The sequence below is a fragment of the Lycium barbarum genome, chromosome 7, assembly GCF_019175385.1.
Source record: "Lycium barbarum isolate Lr01 chromosome 7, ASM1917538v2, whole genome shotgun sequence".
In the NCBI taxonomy this organism is placed as follows: domain Eukaryota; kingdom Viridiplantae; phylum Streptophyta; class Magnoliopsida; order Solanales; family Solanaceae; genus Lycium; species Lycium barbarum.
Window position 1 is genome coordinate 2,140,878 of NC_083343.1, and position 19,377 is coordinate 2,160,254.

The 19,377-nt window shown below is 33.5% G+C and overlaps 1 protein-coding gene and 1 pseudogene across 1 annotated transcript; both read right to left on the reverse strand.

Annotated features, from left to right (window-relative positions):
• Positions 1–366: 366 nt before the first annotated feature.
• On the reverse strand, positions 367–4,958 carry LOC132602874 (VAN3-binding protein). Its single transcript, XM_060315665.1, has 8 exons — positions 4,503–4,958; positions 4,341–4,412; positions 4,185–4,253; positions 3,376–3,733; positions 1,907–2,074; positions 1,687–1,736; positions 1,020–1,077; positions 367–889 (listed from the first exon to the last, which is right to left on the reverse strand). The coding sequence occupies exons 1-8, from the start codon at positions 4,680–4,682 to the stop codon at positions 672–674; spliced, it is 1,173 nt and encodes a 390-aa protein (XP_060171648.1). The 5' UTR covers positions 4,683–4,958; the 3' UTR covers positions 367–671.
• A 10,191-nt stretch (positions 4,959–15,149) lies between these two features.
• Positions 15,150–17,145, reverse strand: LOC132602748 (caffeoylshikimate esterase-like; annotated as a pseudogene).
• Positions 17,146–19,377: the final 2,232 nt, after the last annotated feature.

The window sequence follows — 19,377 nt, forward strand, 5'->3', positions numbered from 1 at the left end:
AAGTCAGTTCCACAAAAAAATGTAGTTGTTATAGTGAAATGTTGTTGTAGAGGATGACTGTTATAGAGAGGTCTGACTAGATCAAAATATTTATGTAGGTATTATGATATGCAGACAATATACTTCCTCTGTTTCAAAAGAATGATACTATTTCTTTATTAGGCTCTTCCCTAAAATAATACATTTTCTTTTTGTAAATTTGAGCAATTTAGCTTGAACTTCCCCTTTTACCCTTCATGACAAGCTTTTATAGCCACACAAATGTTTGGTTCAAGACCACAAGTTTTCAAAGTCTTATAACCACACAAGTGTTATGACATATTTACGACCACAAGTTTCAGAAGTCTTCCTTTCATTCTTAAGCTCCGTTCCCAGTCAAACTGTGCCGCATAAATTGAAATGGAGGGAGTATATGTTACTTAATTCATCAAATAGAATGATTATGATTGACTGAAGAAACTGCTATCCAAGTGAACAAGGTGAAAAATGAAAAATCATAAAAGATTGAAGCAAACAATACGATCAACAAACATGTTAACTAATCCGAAAAACAAGAAACCGATATGTAGCTATTAACAGATCTGATAACTTGGAAGTTGCTAAATACTATAACCTATACAAGACAAAATTCATGCTGACAGATATGCTGATGCCACAAGTCTTTATTAAGATTAGCTTTTGTAAAACTGGAGGTCATATTTTGTAAATGAAGTAGAGAGTGTCAGCATTTGGTTAATAGTCATTGACCAAATTCTGTATCGCTGGTAATCATCCATCATATCTAGCTTGATGACTCCCCTGTTTGTTGTTAGTACAATAAGATAGCAACTATCAGTTTCCGCTCCGTTTGAATCCTTATAGAGCTCGGCATGCAGGTCTAATATAACACCTAAAATCAGATGTGGAGGTGTTAATAAATTTGTTAACTATATAAATAGTGTAACAGAAAGCATTGTGTACAAATTTAATGTGAGAAGTGCAAGAAAAGTGAAGAAACAGCATTGCATACTAGGACATACTTTCGTTTTGACTTGAGAAGGCCTTCAACATAGTTGGTTTCCTTGTTCTTAGGATAGCCTGTAACATAAGAACGGGAATTTAGGTTATGTATTGAAAACGATGTTGTCAAATGCGCACTTAAAGCACAATTAAGCCCTGAAGCGAGGCACAAATATGTTGAGCGCTTCGCCTCGCTTAGCGGACGCTTCATCCTTGCCATCAAGGCTCCAAGGCATACTTTTTCTTGCCAAAGAGTATAATCCGGAAGAGGCAATACTAAACAATTGATACTTCACTTTATCGTATTTTTTTCAATTTCTTTTTTCATATATTCTTGGAACAGCACTTCCATATTTGTATCTTTTTTCCATTTGCGCCTTGCTTCGTTAAAGCCTATGCTTTTTGTGCTTTGTGATTAAAGCCCCAACCGACCTTTGAGCTTTTTTTGTGCTTTTCGCCTTTGATAACACTGATTGGAAGTTTGGAACACATCATACTGAGATCTTGTCCATGACTTTTACTCTTCTTTTTATGGTTATGGAGAAGAGAACGGTGCTTTAGTTTTTGTTTTTGAAGATTGTTATTATTCTCGTTGAAATTATGACACTGCTATGTTGTTGAACTCATATAGTAGGTAACAAGTGATTATCAGCTGAAGAGATATAAGGATTTCTATACTGTACACACCTTAGCTTCACTATTTAAGATAATGGACACCGACCTTAGCTTGGATCTTCCTGTTCCACATAGCAAAACACAAAAAAGCATCAGCTTATGATCCAACAAAGGAAAATTTTCAGAGAATCAGAATTTCAGTCTTTACTTTTGCATTAACTATCTTTTGTTTGTATAATTTTGCTACTGAATCTGGGAAAACCATATATTATTTATAGAGAAATAGACATACCGTCTGATTTCTCAATATAGAGCTCTGCCCCTTTGGAGAGAATTGATCTGCACTTCTCGTAGTTAAAGTTGTAGTCGTTGCTATCTTCAATTGGGAGAACTGGTGTGCTTCCATTTAATATATTCTTGTAGCCAGATCTTGCTTTGAGCGTTTCTGCTCCTCTGAGTGCTGAGACAGTAGTGGTGCAAGTGGATTTTTAGATACTTGTTTCACGCTGTATCTTTATCTCCCCATGAATCGTAAGTTTTACTAACAATTGAAGATGTGACTAACAGATGCTAAGCTAGGTCCCAAATGATGCAGTTACCTTTATTTACTTACTTTCAGCCTATGTTGCTCGGACTCTCCAAAAATATTGCCGCACCCGTGTCAGATCCTTCAAAAATGCACTACTTTTGCAGGATCCGACACACACCCGTCAATTTTCAAAGAGTCCGAGCAACATAGCTTTCAGCAGAGTAGAATCCAGTTGTTGTATGATAAAACATTTCATTGTTGAACTCCTTGAGCTTGCTCAGTTGAAGCAGAATTCTATTATAAAGCTTGGTCCTTTCTAGTTTGCGACCACATGGTGCCCAAAAATTTTGCCTTTAATTTTATATTTGCTAGTAGTAGCTTGATCTTCACTTTTTGCCAAGTAAGCTTTAATTGTTTGACTTATGAAGTGTCTGGCCAAAGCTTTTAGAGAAAAAATAAGTACTTTTGAGCAGTAGTAACTATTTTTTAGAAGCTAAAAAAGGTAGTTTTTTCCCGAAGCACTTTTGAAACATTGGCCAAGCACAAAGTACTGCTCTAATGTTGACAAAAGTACTTTTGAAATTGATAAGCCAAACTGCTATCTCCAAATGTACTTTTCCAAGAAGCACTTTTCAAAATAAGCAGATTTTGAGAGCTTGACCAAACAAGCTATTAGTCAGCTGCAGTTTGATTCTAGATCTGAATTATTAAAGAAGTGAGTATGATCTTTTAAATCTTCTTATAACCTATATTGCTCAGAGTCTTCGGAAATATCAGCGGGTGCCTGGGGATCCTCCAAAAGTAGTGCATTTTTCAGGATCCAACATGGGTGCGGCAACATTTTTGGAGTCTGATAGCGTATAATCTAGTTAGCATAAAATGAAGCATGCTTGCCAAAAACATAGCCGTCTTTATGTTGAGCTGCTGGCTAGTTGGTTTCATTAACAACTGAGTCTGCACATATTATACAGTCAAACCTCTCTCTACCAGCCTCATTTTTTCCGTTAAATTTAGGCTGCGACAACGAAATGTTGAGAGTATATAATATAACATAACATAACATGAAAGATCAGTTCCACAGAAGACATGGTTATAATGAAATATTGTTATAAAGATGATTGCTATAGAGAGCTTGTTATAGTGAAATGTTGTTATAAAAGACGATTGCTATAGAGAGGTCTAACTGTATTTGTGGTCAATATGCATTTTAAGAGGTGGAGAGAAATCATTACAAGTCGTAGCTGCAGCTGTAAGTGTCAAAATTTCGCTCGCGCTTGTACCAGTCATGGCTGAGCCAATGACACTGCTAATTTGTTCACGTTTTGCCCCCATAGCTTCTGCCACTTTTGCGCACTGTGCTGCAACCAATGCAGCTGCGGAGGCCACAGCCGACTCCTTGGTACGTCCCGACTCATCTTGGTTCAAGTTTTCAGCAGCGATGGCGGCTAAGGCAGCTGCAACACCTGCAACTGATATCGCTGCATGTACTTCAGCTTTCTGTAATCTCTTCTCTTCTTTCCTCTTCTGCTTAATTTCTTTGATCCATTTCTTGATTGACACATTCTTTAATGGTCCTATTTTCCATGGCATCTGCATTAATACAAGCTCTCTGCAATGAGTATATTTTCACCATGCTGCTTTAAACCAATAAGTGTAGCTCTGGTGATTGAGGCTGATTTACGAAATGTCCCTTTTTCAAGTCACCATTTAGACTTTGTGCCTATTTTAAAAATTTGTGCAAATATAGCCTTCCAAAAATTACCTTTCCGGGGTAAGTTAGACACGGGTCTAATGTTTGCTCATAAATTGCTCAACCTTAGAGACAAAAACATTAGATCGTCGTCTAACATTTGCAATGACTTACAAAATTTTAGACCGTATTCTAACGTTCTCTCATGAAATTTTCAGTTTGCTTAAAAGGGATCTTTAGACCATGTCTAAAAGGTTCATAAGTTGCAAGAGAAATAAAAAGAGGATCATTTACTAAATAGCCATTCCAGAAGGGATAACAAACGAAAATTTCTGGATATTCTGAACTTACCCATTTTTTCTGGAAATAGCTGTTGTAATTCACCTCTGGATGCATTGCTTGCTGCATCCATATCCACGACTAACGAACAAATGAAAGTATGTCATATGAGCCTTGTCGGAAAGAATCTGAGGTTGATAATGCACAAGGTTTTGTATTCTGTCTTACCTTGACGTCGTTGGATTTCCATTGCGGAATTGACTTATCTGTATCATCCATCTTCATGCTCTTCTCCATCTTCTGTGATACCAACATGATATACTAATGCTATATACGAAACGTTGATATTTTGTAGTTATGTTAGAGATGATTTGACGATGATTTACTTACCAGAAGAGGTGGTTTATTGTCGATGGTTAAATTCTTGATCGAGTTTTCGTGTAGAATGAGAGCATGATCTTGCATCTCCGGCTGGAAAGCTTGAACCGCGAAGTTGCACCAAGTGCGCGAAAGGAAGTCCATCGTCTCAGGATGTGCTTGTGAAATTGTTGGATTTGAATCGAGATCCATCTCTTTTTTTCAACCAAGATCGACAGTTGCTCTATAGTTGTTGTAAGGTGAGTGAAGTTTGATAGAATGCTAAATTCACTTGGAGATATAAATAGACATGAATTAGATGGAAAGTTCAAAAGTGTTAAATCACCTCTTATTCTGAGCTATTTTGTTGGATTATCATCATAGGGTCCATCACATCTATAAAGTGGCAATTCATATCTTTATTATCAATAAAAAGCCAGCATCCATGAATCATTAGCTTTGCTCGCTTAATCCCCCTAACAATAAGCCACTTTTTTCTTTATAATAACAGTTTGTTAAAGTTTATTTTGGTATCTTATTCCAAAAGTGCATGTGTGAATATGATTTCTTGAAAAAGCTATGTTATTTTTCTTTGTATTTATAACATGGCCTTGGGGACAACTTGCACGTACCTCAACTATTCCACTTGGGACCCAGGGGCAGAGCCAGGTTGGGTCGAGGAGGTTCATCCAAACCCCCTTTGGCCAAAAATTACAATATATATATACGAGGCTAAAATTATTTTTTATGTATATAAAGCAGATGTTGAACCCTCCTGACTTCTATATGTGTTTACATCTTTATATTTCTAAACCTCATTAGTAAAAATTCTAGCTCCGCCACTGTTGGTACTTGCCCCCTCTCACATGAGAAACGGTAACTTTGCCCACCAGTTCTTAAGTAGATGGGAAAAATTCACTCGACATTTTTTGTCCGTTGAGATGTGAACATTGGGAGCCGTTTGGACATAGAAATATTTTCCTTTCTTCCAAATCATTGTTTGATTTTAGGCTGATTTTGATTAGTTTTTTATGATGATTTTTCAAGTTTAAACCAGTTCTTCAAGTGAATTCTTTTTCCACTAACAAAACTCCAACTTTTTTCAAGCGGAATGCATGTCAAACACAATTTCAACTTTCAAATATCATTTCTCAACTTCAACTTCAAAAACACAGTTTTTTTTAAATTTCAACCAAATCTATGTCCGAACCCTTATTGATCTTGCATAGTTTTACATGCTTAATTAACCGTTAGACCACACCCTTGCCAGCTTCCCAAGTTTTTGTAGAAAATGCTAAAGAATTGCTTTGATGAGATGTTACAGACAGAAAGATTATGAAAAGCTAACCCCTCTTGATATTTTAATGATATAGCCAAACCCCTTTTTGGGTCTCCTCTGATATTTATAAATTGATGTAATCATGGTTGTAGAAGAAAGGGGACCCAAAAGGGGTTCTGGAAATCAATAGATGTTCTTTTGGAAATTGCCAAAATATTTTCCATTGAGGTTTCTAAACATGCTAACCACTGTACAGGTATGAAAGCTTGTAGGATAATGAAAATACTACAGAGAAGCTAGCATTAGGTCCCTTATGTTTTATAACTTTTAATTGGTACCATAAGTTCAAGCTAAGATCAATTACTTTTAAGATGGCAAAATACCTAGCAGGATCACAAGGTAGAGCTGTCTTAGGGCCATGTTGTTTTAGCTTTTTTCTGTGTTGGAATTATGTTATTGGAGGCCTAGAATCTAGATTGTATTTTTCAAGTTATAGGTCCTTTAGATCATGACAGATAGGAGGCGTAAGGTGTTCATCCGAATCTCCTTTGTTGAAAAATTAAACTGTATATATAAGGTGGTCAATTTTTATTTTTATTTTTTATGTATATGTAGTAGATGTTGAATTTCCTTAATTTTTTGTGTGTCTACTTCTATATAATTTGAATTTTCTTAGTGAAAATCGCGCTCCGTCAATTAGATGGCTAGTGTTTCATTTTGTTTTTACTTAATGAGTGTCTGAATCTGAATTATGAATTATGTAGATCTCAATTTACCAAGTGTATCAATTTTTTTCTTCTACTACTACTTTGCTTCTGATTTGTACTGAATCGTTAAGGCGTTCACTTAAAGAATCATGTGAATATGACATTTTATCGTTACTCTATCCATCACCATCACCACCACCACCACCACCAATCCAACCACTACCACCAACCACCTCCATTCATAACCATCGTTGCAAACACCTTCGTCGCTAGTCAACTTCACAACCAGTCACCGCCATCAACCACCTCATCCACTAGCCTTCGTTGCATAATGACCACTGCAAACCACCACCACCAATAGTCATCTCCGCCATAAATGACCTCCATCTCTAGCCTTATTGTACAATAATCACCGCCAACCACCATTTACGAGCTCCCTGACTAGCCTTCTTGTACAAAACAATCAATGCCAACCACCACAACCAAACCAGATTCATATTTAAATTTAGACGTCTTAATCTTAATAAAAATTAATTTGACCATAGTTCAGGTTAATATTATTTGAAACTAATGATTTTGACTAACAAAATCATAGGCACAATTTATCTTTCCATATTGCTCCTTGTTAAATTTTCGAGATGGAAACTACTTTAATTTCTAGCCCCACAACCCCCCCCCCCCCCCCCCACACACCCCTCCCCTCCTAATGAACAAGTCGTATTTCCACCTTTTGTGTAGGATTATAGTGTGAGCTAGTACTAATCATGTTCTAAAACATTATAACCAAGCATGCGCAGGGCCAACTTTAGCTTAAGTTAGTACATTATATGTATATTTTAGAATACCTTTTATCTTATTATACAATCCAATAGATTATTCAAGAAAATGACTTTTAAAGAACAAGATTAGCTTTTTAGACCGTAAAGGAGGTTTATGGAATTAACTTTCCTTTTAAGATTTTTTTTTTTTTTTTTTGATTTGTGGGGTTTAATTGTAAGTGTGATCATTAGGGCTCATGTGATAGGAAGAGTATATGTTAGCTATCTAATGCTAATTTATGTGATTAAGACGTCCACCTAGTGAATAAATCAATCATGTTCGTAACCATGCATGAATGTTCCCTTATATCAACGATCTTTTTGTCTCCCATTAAATTAATCTACATCAATTAGCAAGAAATTTTAATGATTAACTAATATTAAGAGAAGGAATCTTTTTCCTTAAGAATTCTTAATTTCACTTAATTGGAACGATTAGTAGAAAGCAAGGATTAAAAAAGATCTAAATCAGGATTAAGATTTAAGTTATCTCCACGATGAAGCTTTAGGAATTTTCTCAATCATGATTAGTACTAGTAATTATTTCTATGTAAAGAGTGGAGTAGATATAAAGTAGAAAAATTCTAAATAGTATTATGAGACGGTGAACTTTAATCATAGAATTAAAGATTATGATACACGTAAAGAAAGAAATTATCAATAGCCCATTAGGCTCAAGTATAAACACTAATAGATGAATTTCAGGTTAAAAACAGTCTAGATATAATATTTAGCTAATGTATTAAATAAAATGTCTAATAAAGCGGGTAGCGTGCTGCAAACATCTAATTCAGACTATGGTTTCGATTAATATCATTTGACATCTCAATTTTTTTTTATAATAAGAAATGAAATATTTGATTTGCTCTTTCACCTTAGTTAAAGAAAGATAGTTGTTCGTCCAATAGAGCTTAACCATGAATAGGGGGAAATGGTGTTGCTAAGCCGGCCTTTTTGGAATCCGTCTAAGTAATGTGTGCATCATTATGCGGAACGCAACTCATTTGACTCGTCTTATTGGTGTGACCCATTCGAAATAAGTAATTTCCAAATAAATGTGAGAATGGATTCCCAATTGTTTTTTTGTTTACGTTGGCCTGTCAATAATTTCTTAAATTAGATCTACTTAATCTAGAATAGAACGTGCAGTCCTTGAATTATCTTCATACCATGCCCTTGTGATATACACGAGAAATTAACGTCTTCTTAAAGGTTTTAATTTTAGAAATTAAAGAGGCTATTTGATAAATTGTAGTCTATCCTCTCCATATTGTGAATATGTGCATCAAAAGGTCAAATATTTTGTTCTTATAATGATTTAACTAGGAAACTAAACGTTAGAAAATAACCTAGTGGTAGTTTATAACTAGTGAAGTTAACTTCATCATTTAATTTTTTTAAATGATATTTTTTATTTTTATAAGAAAGAAAAAAATAAAAAAGAATCATGTAACCTTGATCGATGTTTTACTAAGTTAAATTGTCCTCTTTTTTTTTTTTCTTTTCTTTTCACTTTGAATGATAAATTAGACTTCAATATACATTCCTTTCACGTTTAGGAGAAATAAAAAAAAAAAGTAAAAATGAACCTACTTTAATTTGTTACTTGAGCCAAATTTTACTCAGATTTCTGTCACATCTATCTTAAAGACGAAATTCATGGCGAAGAGCACAATATGTTTCATATTGACAAAAATGCCTAGTTTTATATTAAAAATAATAGGAAGCCGATCTTTTCTCTTTGTCGATCAAAACTATTTAATTGGACAATCAATTTATTTTCAAGGGATAAAAAATTCTCTAATTTCTTTTAAAAAAATGATTAATACTCAATATGAATGCTAGCTGGCCTTAGGTATGTAGAGAGTTGAATTGGAAAACAAAAATGAAATTTAATAAATGCACATTAAAATATTAAAACACCATTACAAATAATCTTAACAACAATTGACATGTAAATCATTCTTAAAACCATAAAACGCTTACACTTGTGATAGTTAAAGTTATTTCATGAGATCAAATTTAGAATGTTTCGATCTACTACCCTGATTTTTAGAAGTTGTAGTAAATATGAATAAGTTAATGTTTCAAATTAAGTTTGCACCACATTCTAAGGCATTAGTATGTAAATATTGTTTCATTTCTCTCGAATATTACAAATCAACCATAGCAAAAAAGACGAAAAAGTGTGAAATTGAGAATACAAGAGAATGGAGATTAAAGACACTAAGGTTCTTATCCTCGATCTTCTGTTCCCTTCATAGCTATTGTTATCTTCCTGCAAGTCCTTTCTTCATATCACTGATATGACTATTTGGTTGCTCCATCATACTCATTTCTTCACCGTATCATAATATATATAGTTTGCAAGATTACTTTTATTTTCTCTCGAATAAAAACTACAAACAAAATATATAAATATGTGTTACAAATCAAACATAGCAAAAAGACGGAAAAGTGAGAATTGAGAATACAAGATAATGGAGATTAAGGACGTTAAGGTTCTTATTCTGAATCCTTGGCTGCTTCTGGTCCCTTCATAGCTATTGTTATCTTCCTACAACTCCTTTCTTCATATCACTGACTATTGGTTGCTCCATCATACTCATTTCTTCACCATATCATAATATATATAGTTTGCAAGATTACTATTATTTTCTCTCAAATAAAAACTACAAACAAAATATTAAAAATATGTGTTACAAATCAACCATATAATAAAGACGGAAAAGTGAGAAATTGAGAATACAAGAGAATAGAGATTAAGGACGTTATGGTTCTTACCCTGGATCCTTGGCTACTTCTGGTGACTTCATAGCTATTGTTATTTTCCTACAACTCACCATATCATAATATATATAGTTTGCAAGATTACTATTATTTTCTCTCGAATAAAAACTACAAACAAAATATTAAAAATATGCGTTACAAATCAACCATAGAAAAAAGACGGAAAAGTGAGAAATTGAGAATGCAAGAGAATAGAGATTAAGGACGTTATGGTTCTTATCCTGAATCCTTGGCTACTTCTGGTGACTTCATAGCTATTGTTATCTTCCTACAACTCCTTTCTTCATATCACTGACTATTGGTTGCTCCATCATACTCATTTCTTCACTGTATCATAATATATATAGTTTGCAAGATTACTATTATTTTCTCTCAAATAAAAACTACAAACAAAATATTAAAAATATGTGTTACAAATCAACCATAGAAAAAAGACGGAAAAGTGAGAAATTGAGAATACAAGAGAATAGAGATTAAGGACGTTATGGTTCTTATCTTGGATCCTTGGCTACTTCTGGTGACTTCATAGCTATTGTTATCTTCCTACAACTCCTTTCTCCATATTACTGACTATTGTCTGCTCCATCATACTCATTTCTTCACCGTATCATAATATATATAGTTTGCAAGATCACTATTAATTTTCTTCATTTAGTACAAACAAAAAAAAGAAAAAAGAAAGAAAGAAAGGCTTTGTAAATGAAAGGTTTTAGAAACTTAAAATGGAGGCAGCAGATAGTTGGTATGAAAAATACACTAAAATAAATTATTGCATTTACAAAATTTGCTGTTATTTTGGCTTTCGTAAGGGAAGTTGAAAGAATGAAGGGAAAATGGATCATGTCACCTAAGTTATACCACCTTATATATGGAAGTTTCATTTCTAAAGTTTAATTGCGTATTAACTATACTGGTAATTATTAGCATTAACAAAGCATTAGTGGGGAATACCAACGTTAGTGTTTTTGTTAAAATATGCTTGCTGGGCTTCTTTTGGGAAGGCTAACGGACTGCAGTAGTAATAAAGACCTAATAAAAATTGAATCTCTTATTAAGCTTGTTATTATATGGAATGGGAAAGGTTGGGGAGTAATAATTCAGATTTTTTGTTACAATAAAATGAATTAAAATAGGTGAGAAAGGCAAGAAAAGGAGAAAAAGGATAAATGCCAATGAATGCCACAAAGAGGTGTCACATCGGATTGTCTATGCCTAGCTTTATATGATATATTGATTACCGAAAATATAAACTATGAGGAACCTGTCTAAGTAATGTGTGCATCATTATGCGGAACGCAACTCATTTGACTCGTCTTATTGGTGTGACCCATTTGAAATAAGTAACTTCCAAATAAATGTGAGAGTGGATTCCCAATTGTTCTTTTGTTCACGTTGGCCTGTCAATAACTTCTTAAATTAGATCTACTTAATCTAGAATAGAATGTGCAGTCCTTGAATTATCTCCAAACCATGCCCTTGTGATGTACAAGAGAAATTAACGTCTTCTTAAAGGTTTTAATTTTAGAAAGAGGCTATTTAATCAATTGTAGTCTATATCCTCTCCATATTGTGAATATGTGCATCAAAAGGTCAAATATTTTGTTCTTATAATGATTTAACTAGGAAACTAATCCTTAGAAAATAACCTAGTGGTAGTTTGTAATTACCGAAAATATAAACTAAAGTGCCTCCAACAAAAAATGTGACGAGATGGTTGAAATCTCTTCCCCCTTAATTAATCAGGATTTTGAATTCGAGTTCGAGTTCTAAGAACTGAAAACCATTCACGAGGAAGTACTAAGCTTATTAGGCATACTTAGTGGGAATCTAAATTAGTCAAACCAGTATACTAAGATACCGAATGCTTAAAGACGAAGAGAAAACTAAATTGGCCTATGTGGTTTTGTTAGTGCGACACATAACAATGATTTTATAAAATAGTAAGGTAGAATATATTGACAGGACTAAAAAAGAATAATATTAGGGCTTGTGTAACAGGGAAATGAAACTTCAATATTTCTTGAAGACTAATACTATATTCCGTCCTAAATATTTGTCAATTTAACTTTTGAAAAAAAGTAAACTCAGGTTTAGCCAATCACATTTTTTTTAAAGGTGTCTGCGACAAATTTCTGACACGTTATGTGAGACCAACTTTGCCCCTCATTTCTATCTCCCAAAAATTACCTTCACAATATCCTTGATGATTGATGACATGGATAGATTTGACTACTTAAAAACAAATGTCTGGTGTTTGATGCACAAGGGCGGAGCTAGGGGATACAAGGGGTTGTTTGAACTCCATTTGCAAAAAATTTACACTATGTATATAAGATCAAGATTATTTTTATGTATATATAGAGTAGATATTGAATTTCTTTAGCTTCTTAGCATGTTTATTTCTATATATTCATTCAAACTTTCCTATTATCACTACTATATTAAGAGTGGGAAATAAATTTTTGCGCAGTTATAATGTACTAAACTTATTTGGGTCTCACAAGTATAATATTGATAGGAGAACTTCAATCAGTGAAGGAAAATACAACAGAACTTGGACAAAACAAGAGTATTTTGATTCAATTTTACCATGAAAGGACAGGAAAAAAAACAACAAGAGCATGTTTGTTAATTTGTTTTTCAATATTGACAAGGACCAGTCAAAAAAACAAGAAGAAGAAATGCAAACACAAAATGAAAGAAATAGTGCACATGCCTATAAAAATAAATCACGTTAGGGAATTTCTGTCGGCCAAAACTATTTTGATTAATGAAAACTTGTGGGTAGGGGTTCTGCATTATATAGTTTTTTTTTTAGCTTTAACTCTAAATTGTTTTGTAAAATTTAAATCAAATCATGTACAAATTGCTACTAATCCAAAACTACTACAAGAAAATAATACTGGAATTAGCTACGAAATTCGTTGTTAATCCATTGCTAAATAGCTCATACTGATAGAACTTTTTGATAATCTGTCGCTGATCTGTTGCTAAATAAGATTAGCGACGAATTTTGTTGTTTAGTTTCAGAATTGTCCATCGCTAATTCTGAGTGGTGTATATATTTGTCCTTGATTCACAGTAAACACCAAATTTGTTTAGTATTCCATTTGGTTTATTTTATGTGTCTTAGTTTAAATAAGCTTCGCTAAAGAAGGCCAAAAAAAAAAAAAAAAAAAGTCTTGTAATGTTACACCAGCTATGTGTATAATATAAGGTAAGTGTGTTGATAGAACTTGTAAAATCAAATCTTACACCACGCATTACTATTATTTTTCTTGGGATTCACTCCTCAATTGTCCACAAATGTATTTCAGAACCACTGTTAGCTAAGTTGCTCACTATACATAAACTAAAGGTGGATTTAAAAGTACAATAACATATGAGTTCACGAGGAACTTTTATATATATATATATAAAGAAATTGACTAAATATTTAGAAATATTTGATTATGAAATCAATTAGTATTGTTTATCAATTTTGGGTGGTTTTTAAAAATTCATAAACTTCAAATTGAAGTGATAAAAGCAATATAAGACAGAATAATGGACATAGTTTGTGAAAAATGGCCACAATCCTATGATATTCTCATCGCATACCAAAGCCCTAGAGCAAGCAAAAGGTTGATCTGATATTGAAATTAAACATAATTTAATTGCTACTTTTGACAAAATAATGCTCACAAGTCACAACCATTAACATAAATAAGATGCTTTCCACCATAATCCAGCAATATAATTCACTAAAAAATTGTAGTGAAACATTGCATTCACATGTAAAGGTGTCAAAATGGGCTGGCCAATCCAGCCCTAAAGGGCCAAAGAATTAAATGGGCTAGGACGGGCTAGCCCTTTTAATTGAAGGGCAGGCAAAATGGCAGCCTAACCCAGCCCCAAGTGGGCCGCGGGCTAGGATGGGCTAGCTCTTTAAGTTTTTTTCGTCTTCCGAAATAATATTTTTTAAGTGATTTTTGGTACAATTTGAACATGAAACTTTTACAATATGAAATACAATCTTCTACCATCCATTTTTGCGCAAATCCATATCATAGAAGAAAAAACATTCAAGGGAACAAATACAAATTATTATTTTTAATCAATAATTCAGATCACGTTCAAAAGAAATTAAACATAATATAAATTCTAAGATTAAAAAGTATTACTCCAGTTTCTAATTACTACTTAGTAGTAAGTACATTCTTTTTTCTCATTACTTTTTATCTTTTTATTTAATTTACTTATATTTTTTTTAAATTAATTAATTTATTATTCTTTTCTGACCTCAAGGGCTGGCCTTAGTCCAACCCTTGAGGCGGACGGGCCAAGAGAGGCTGGACTTTTGAGCCTCACTTCTATATGGGCCAAAAAAATCTTAGTCCAACCCTACTAAAATAAAGGGTTGGGTTGAGCCGGCCTCGCGGGCCAAGCTTGACAGCTCTAATTATCACATGCAAACATCCAATCTTGATTTGTCTATTTCAAGAGCTTGCTTAAAAATTTCTCAACTTTGCATTCTTAATGAAAGAATGACACAACAATGAACTGAAATTAAATACAAAACCACCTGGAAGGTGAGATGGATGAAGTTCTCACCCTTAATTAGGGGTCTCGAGATTCAAGTAATGCAAATAAGAAACTTATCTTAAGGAGTGTTTCTGTTTATCATAAGTTGGGTGAATCTGAATTAGTTAGACCAGCAATATTCGGACACCAAATGCAGAAAAATAAAGAAAGTCACCCAACTTTAAATAAATATCGCAAAACAATTTCTCGTAACAAAAAAGTCACTCAACTTTTTGGATTGAAAATGAACTAGAAAACCATCGAGGAACAAGTAAGATAATGAATTTTTCACCCTTAACTAAAGTTCTCATATTCGAATCCTATATGAATGAAAAAACTCATGGTAAGGAGCTTTACTTTTAGTTGGCCGTACACACACAAATTCGAATTAACCATTCCAGTAGTTTCCGAATCTTGACACACAAAGAAAAAAGAAATGAAATAAAGAAATTCGTGACATGAGTGTTTCCTACTTTAGTAGGCTTTACGCAGCGGGAATTTGAATTAATGATTGACTTCAAACTCAAGATCTCTCATTCAGCCATGCCAACATATCATTACGAACAACCTCAACATTTTCATCAGTTTCTCCAAACAACAAGGAATGGACCATCCCGTCATAAATCTTGATTGTCTTGTCTTTGCTTTTATCCTTTTGGTACAATTCTTTGCTCACTTCAGGATCAGTGACAACATCATCACTTCCATGTAAGACCAAAAATGGAACACTCACTTCAAAAAGTTTAGTGCTAACATAATCAGTCACACGCATAAGCTCAACAACAGTACCCAATCTTGGTTTTCCATTATAGCTATTTGGGTTCATCCCTGCAATTATGGGTGGAAATATTAGTCCATGAAAATATAATTAGCGAACCCGTCCACGTTTAGACGATTCACTAATTCTTCCACTTATTAACTCAATCTATATATTTTGACCCTTCTAATTTACCGCAACTTTTAGTTGTGCTGATATGTAGCTCATATTGACCCGTATAAAATACCTTGTCAGATATTTGTTTTAAAATATTTTCTTATTTGATAAGTTATTTATAGTCATAATAAACAAAAACACGTATAATTAGGTACTTAAATAAATTAGAAGAACTAACCTAAATGGTAGTCCATCCAACCGCTTAACTTAAAAAAAGACGATAGATATAATAATATATGTATAATTTATGTATTCAATTGTGTATAATCAATATATAATCTATACATACCGGTTAGAGAAAAAGTAAAAAGTGAATATGTTCAACTATAAGAAAACAAACAAATAAATTTAAACTTAGTAACAGTTAGACGGATTGAATTATGATATGTTGTTTGGCCCATTTCAGACCAAATAATTTTTGGCGGGTCAAATTCAACCCAGTTTGATCTGCTTAAATTGAGCTTAACCTGTCCATTTGACATCCTTACCTGCAATAATTCTCTTTTCTGGCACTTAAACAGATTTCTCCAAAAGATCAGCAGTTGGGACGATGGCCAAAGTAGGTGCAAATCTTGAAAAAAACTTCAACATTTGAGGAATTGGCCGTTTAGGTCTCATATTTTCTGAGATTTTACACATGGGTGCTCTTAAAATTGCACCATTGAACTTGAACAAGCTACTAGTACTGTTGTACTTGAAATGGATTAATAGACAAATTGCACCACCCATTGACTCACCAAAGAGGAATTTTGGCAATTCTTGAAATTCAGGATTTTGGGCAAGTACAAAATTGAAGTATGAAATACAATCATCAACAACATGATCCACATTAGGTACATAACCTTTTAGGCCTTGTGATTTTCCATGGCCTTCAAGGTCAAGACCAAAACATGCAAATCCATTTTTGGCTAAGAAAATTGAAGTTTGAAAAATCCAACTTATGTCATTTCCATAACCATGTACCATAAAAATGACACCTTTAGGATAAGAAGTGTTTGTGGGTAGCCAAGATTTTGTGAAAAGTGATAGGCCTCTAGGTGAATTGAAAAGAGAATTGTTTGATTTAATGCCTTGTAGAGTGTAGTATTCTTCTTCTGGAGTATTTCCCCAGTAATTTAGTAGTTGTTGAGTATGGACCATTTTTTTGCTCTTGAAATGAGGACTAGTGTGTTCACTATTGTGGAAGTCTTCTAGTTGATGAATAGAGTCAAAATGTTCCATTGTCACAATTGTTATTGGTCATGTTTTTTTTTTTTTTTTTGGCTGTTCTTTTTGTTATGTTATTTTAATATTTCAATTTGATGTTTTTTAAAGTGTTCAGGGACCAAATTTTGGAGTGGATTAGTATAGTATAGCCTGGAACACCAACCACCTCCATGAAGTTAACCACATTAAGGGTGGAGCTATAGTTGGCGAAAGGTGATAAATTGAACAGTTTTTATCGAAAATTATATTATGTATGTATTTGAATATTGTTTTTATACGGTCAAACTTCTTTACAAAGTTATAGTTATTTTGGATATTTTTTAATTCGCATTCTCCTTACATACGCTTCACAAAAATGGATAGCACTCTCTAATATGAAATTTTCTATTTACAGTACTTGAATTCGAAACCTTAGTTAAGGGTGAAAGAATCATCCATCTTACCTATCCTGGGATGATTTTCTAAGTTAGTCCATTTTTCAGTTCATTATTGTGTCATTCTTTTATTAAGAATGCAAAGTTGAGAAAATGTTAACCAGGCTCTTGAAATAGATAAAATCAAGATCGGATCGTTGCGTATGAATGAAAGGCTTTATTACAACTCTTTTGATGAATTATATTGTTGGATGATGCTGGAAAGCATATTGTTTGTGACTTGTGAGCATTTTATTGTAAAAGTCAGCAATTAAAGTGTGTTGAATTTTAACATCAAATATACATTTTGCTTTGCTATTGTGGCTTTGGTTTGTCACGAGTGCAAATATTTTAAGTGGGATTGTGGCCGTTGTGCATAAACTATGTCCATTATTCTTTGGATATCTATGCTAAACATTAATTATATCTTAAACTGCTTTGTGTTAAGGGCGGATTCAAAAATTAAAATTTATGTCATAACGACCTTAAGTTAATAGACAATGATATTTGGCCATTCACGATTATTTTCGACAGGCCTGTGAATTTTAGATAACATATAATTATAAACAAACAAAAAAAAAAAAACGATTAGAGTATCTTATATGCCCTTAAAACTTCAGACAACAACAATATCCGAAGAAAAATGTGAACAAATAAAACAAATAAAGTCAAGATTATACAATAGTCCGGTAAAAGTTTTGAACAAGTGAATAACATAAGCAAGGTTTGTCAATCCGACATGATTTGTCTCTTAGTCGTTACTTGTGAATAAGACAAGTTTTGCTCATCCAGGTAAACCTTTGTGAACAATTTGTATCAAAGTTATGTTCGTCCAACATAACTTGTGAACAAGGAAAGTTTTGTTATCTGGCAAGACATAAATACCAAAGTTATGTCATGAGGTTAAATAACAGCGCAAAATATTCTTTTTGTGCAAATCTCCCCAACAATTAATCGGTCTTAATAGTTGAATTGCGCAAAAAATAATAGGGCAATTCGCAGGAATGCCCATATTTTGGGGAGGTCTTTAATTTTTGCCCTTCGCCTAATACCATGAGGTTTGAGGTTCGAACCCCGGCTTAGTCAAAAAAAGAAAAAAATTGCAAGGCGGAATTTTGTAGCAAAGTTAGGCCTATTCGGGAAAAAGTTAGGCCTCAGGCAGAATTCTGAATGCAAAACTCTACCTGCAGGCAGAGTTTTGCAAGCCAAAGTTAGGCCTAAGGCATAGTTTTGCAAGCCAAAGTTAGGCCTCAGGCATAGTTTTGAATGCAAAACTCTACCTCAAACATAGTTTTGCAAGACAAAGTTAGGCCTCAGTCATAATTTTGAATGCAAAACTCTGTCTTGCGAATCCAAACCTCTGCCTTGCGATTTTTTTTTTTTTTTTTACTGAGCTAGGGTTCGAATCCAAAACCTCGGGATATTAGGCGAAGGGCAAAAATTAAAGACCACCAATTTGAGGGGCACAAATTAAAGACCAGTGCCTTTGAAGGGCAATCCTTGTAAAAAAAAAATTGAAAATAATAATTTCCTAAAGTTACATTTTCTGTTAATGTACATTACAAAAGCAATCGAGTAAAGGCAGTTTTGACCCATTGCAATGCTGGGCTTCAAATTGATTTGTATATGGCCCAGTAGAAGCAGATAGCCTTTTATGTAACTGGGCTCCAACATAATTTTCATAATTTGGTACTATAGGACATGTAATGAATTTGCAGGATTGTCCTTCGCTGGGGGTGGCCTTTAATTTTTGTCCCTCAAATTGACTGTCTTTAATTTTTGACCTCTGTCTTTGCAAATTCTGCCTTAAGGGCGTCCATGCAAATTCTGCCTTTTGCATGGACAGTTTTGCAAATTCTGCATTAAGGTAGAATTTGCAAAGGCAGAGGCCAAAAATTAAAGACCACCAATTTGAGGGCCAAAACTTAAAGACCACCAATTTGAAGGGAAAAAAAAATTAAAAGACCACCCCAAATTAAGGACAATCTGTGCAAAAAAAAGCTGTATTTTCATGTTAGCGTTTTGATATTAATCTAGATCAACTAATTTGCCAATACAATTCTATTTTAGAGATTCTTCAATGTCTAATAACACGTTAATGAGTTGTTTAAGTACTACCTCTGATATAACTGTTAACTGTATATTATTTGATGAAAGAGTTTAGCTTGTATACATCAAAGTGTAGAGATTCTTGTGGT

Coding starts and splice junctions, on each gene's coding strand:
- LOC132602874 (XM_060315665.1), bottom strand. CDS start 4,682: ATGGATCTCGATTCAAATCCAACAATTTCACAAGCACATCCTGAGACG. Junction 3,734..4,184: donor GCTATTTCCAGAAAAAATGG/GTAAGTTCAGAA, acceptor GTATTAATGCAG/ATGCCATGGAAAATAGGACC. Junction 1,078..1,686: donor TCTTAAATAGTGAAGCTAAG/GTGTGTACAGTA, acceptor CTTATGTTACAG/GCTATCCTAAGAACAAGGAA.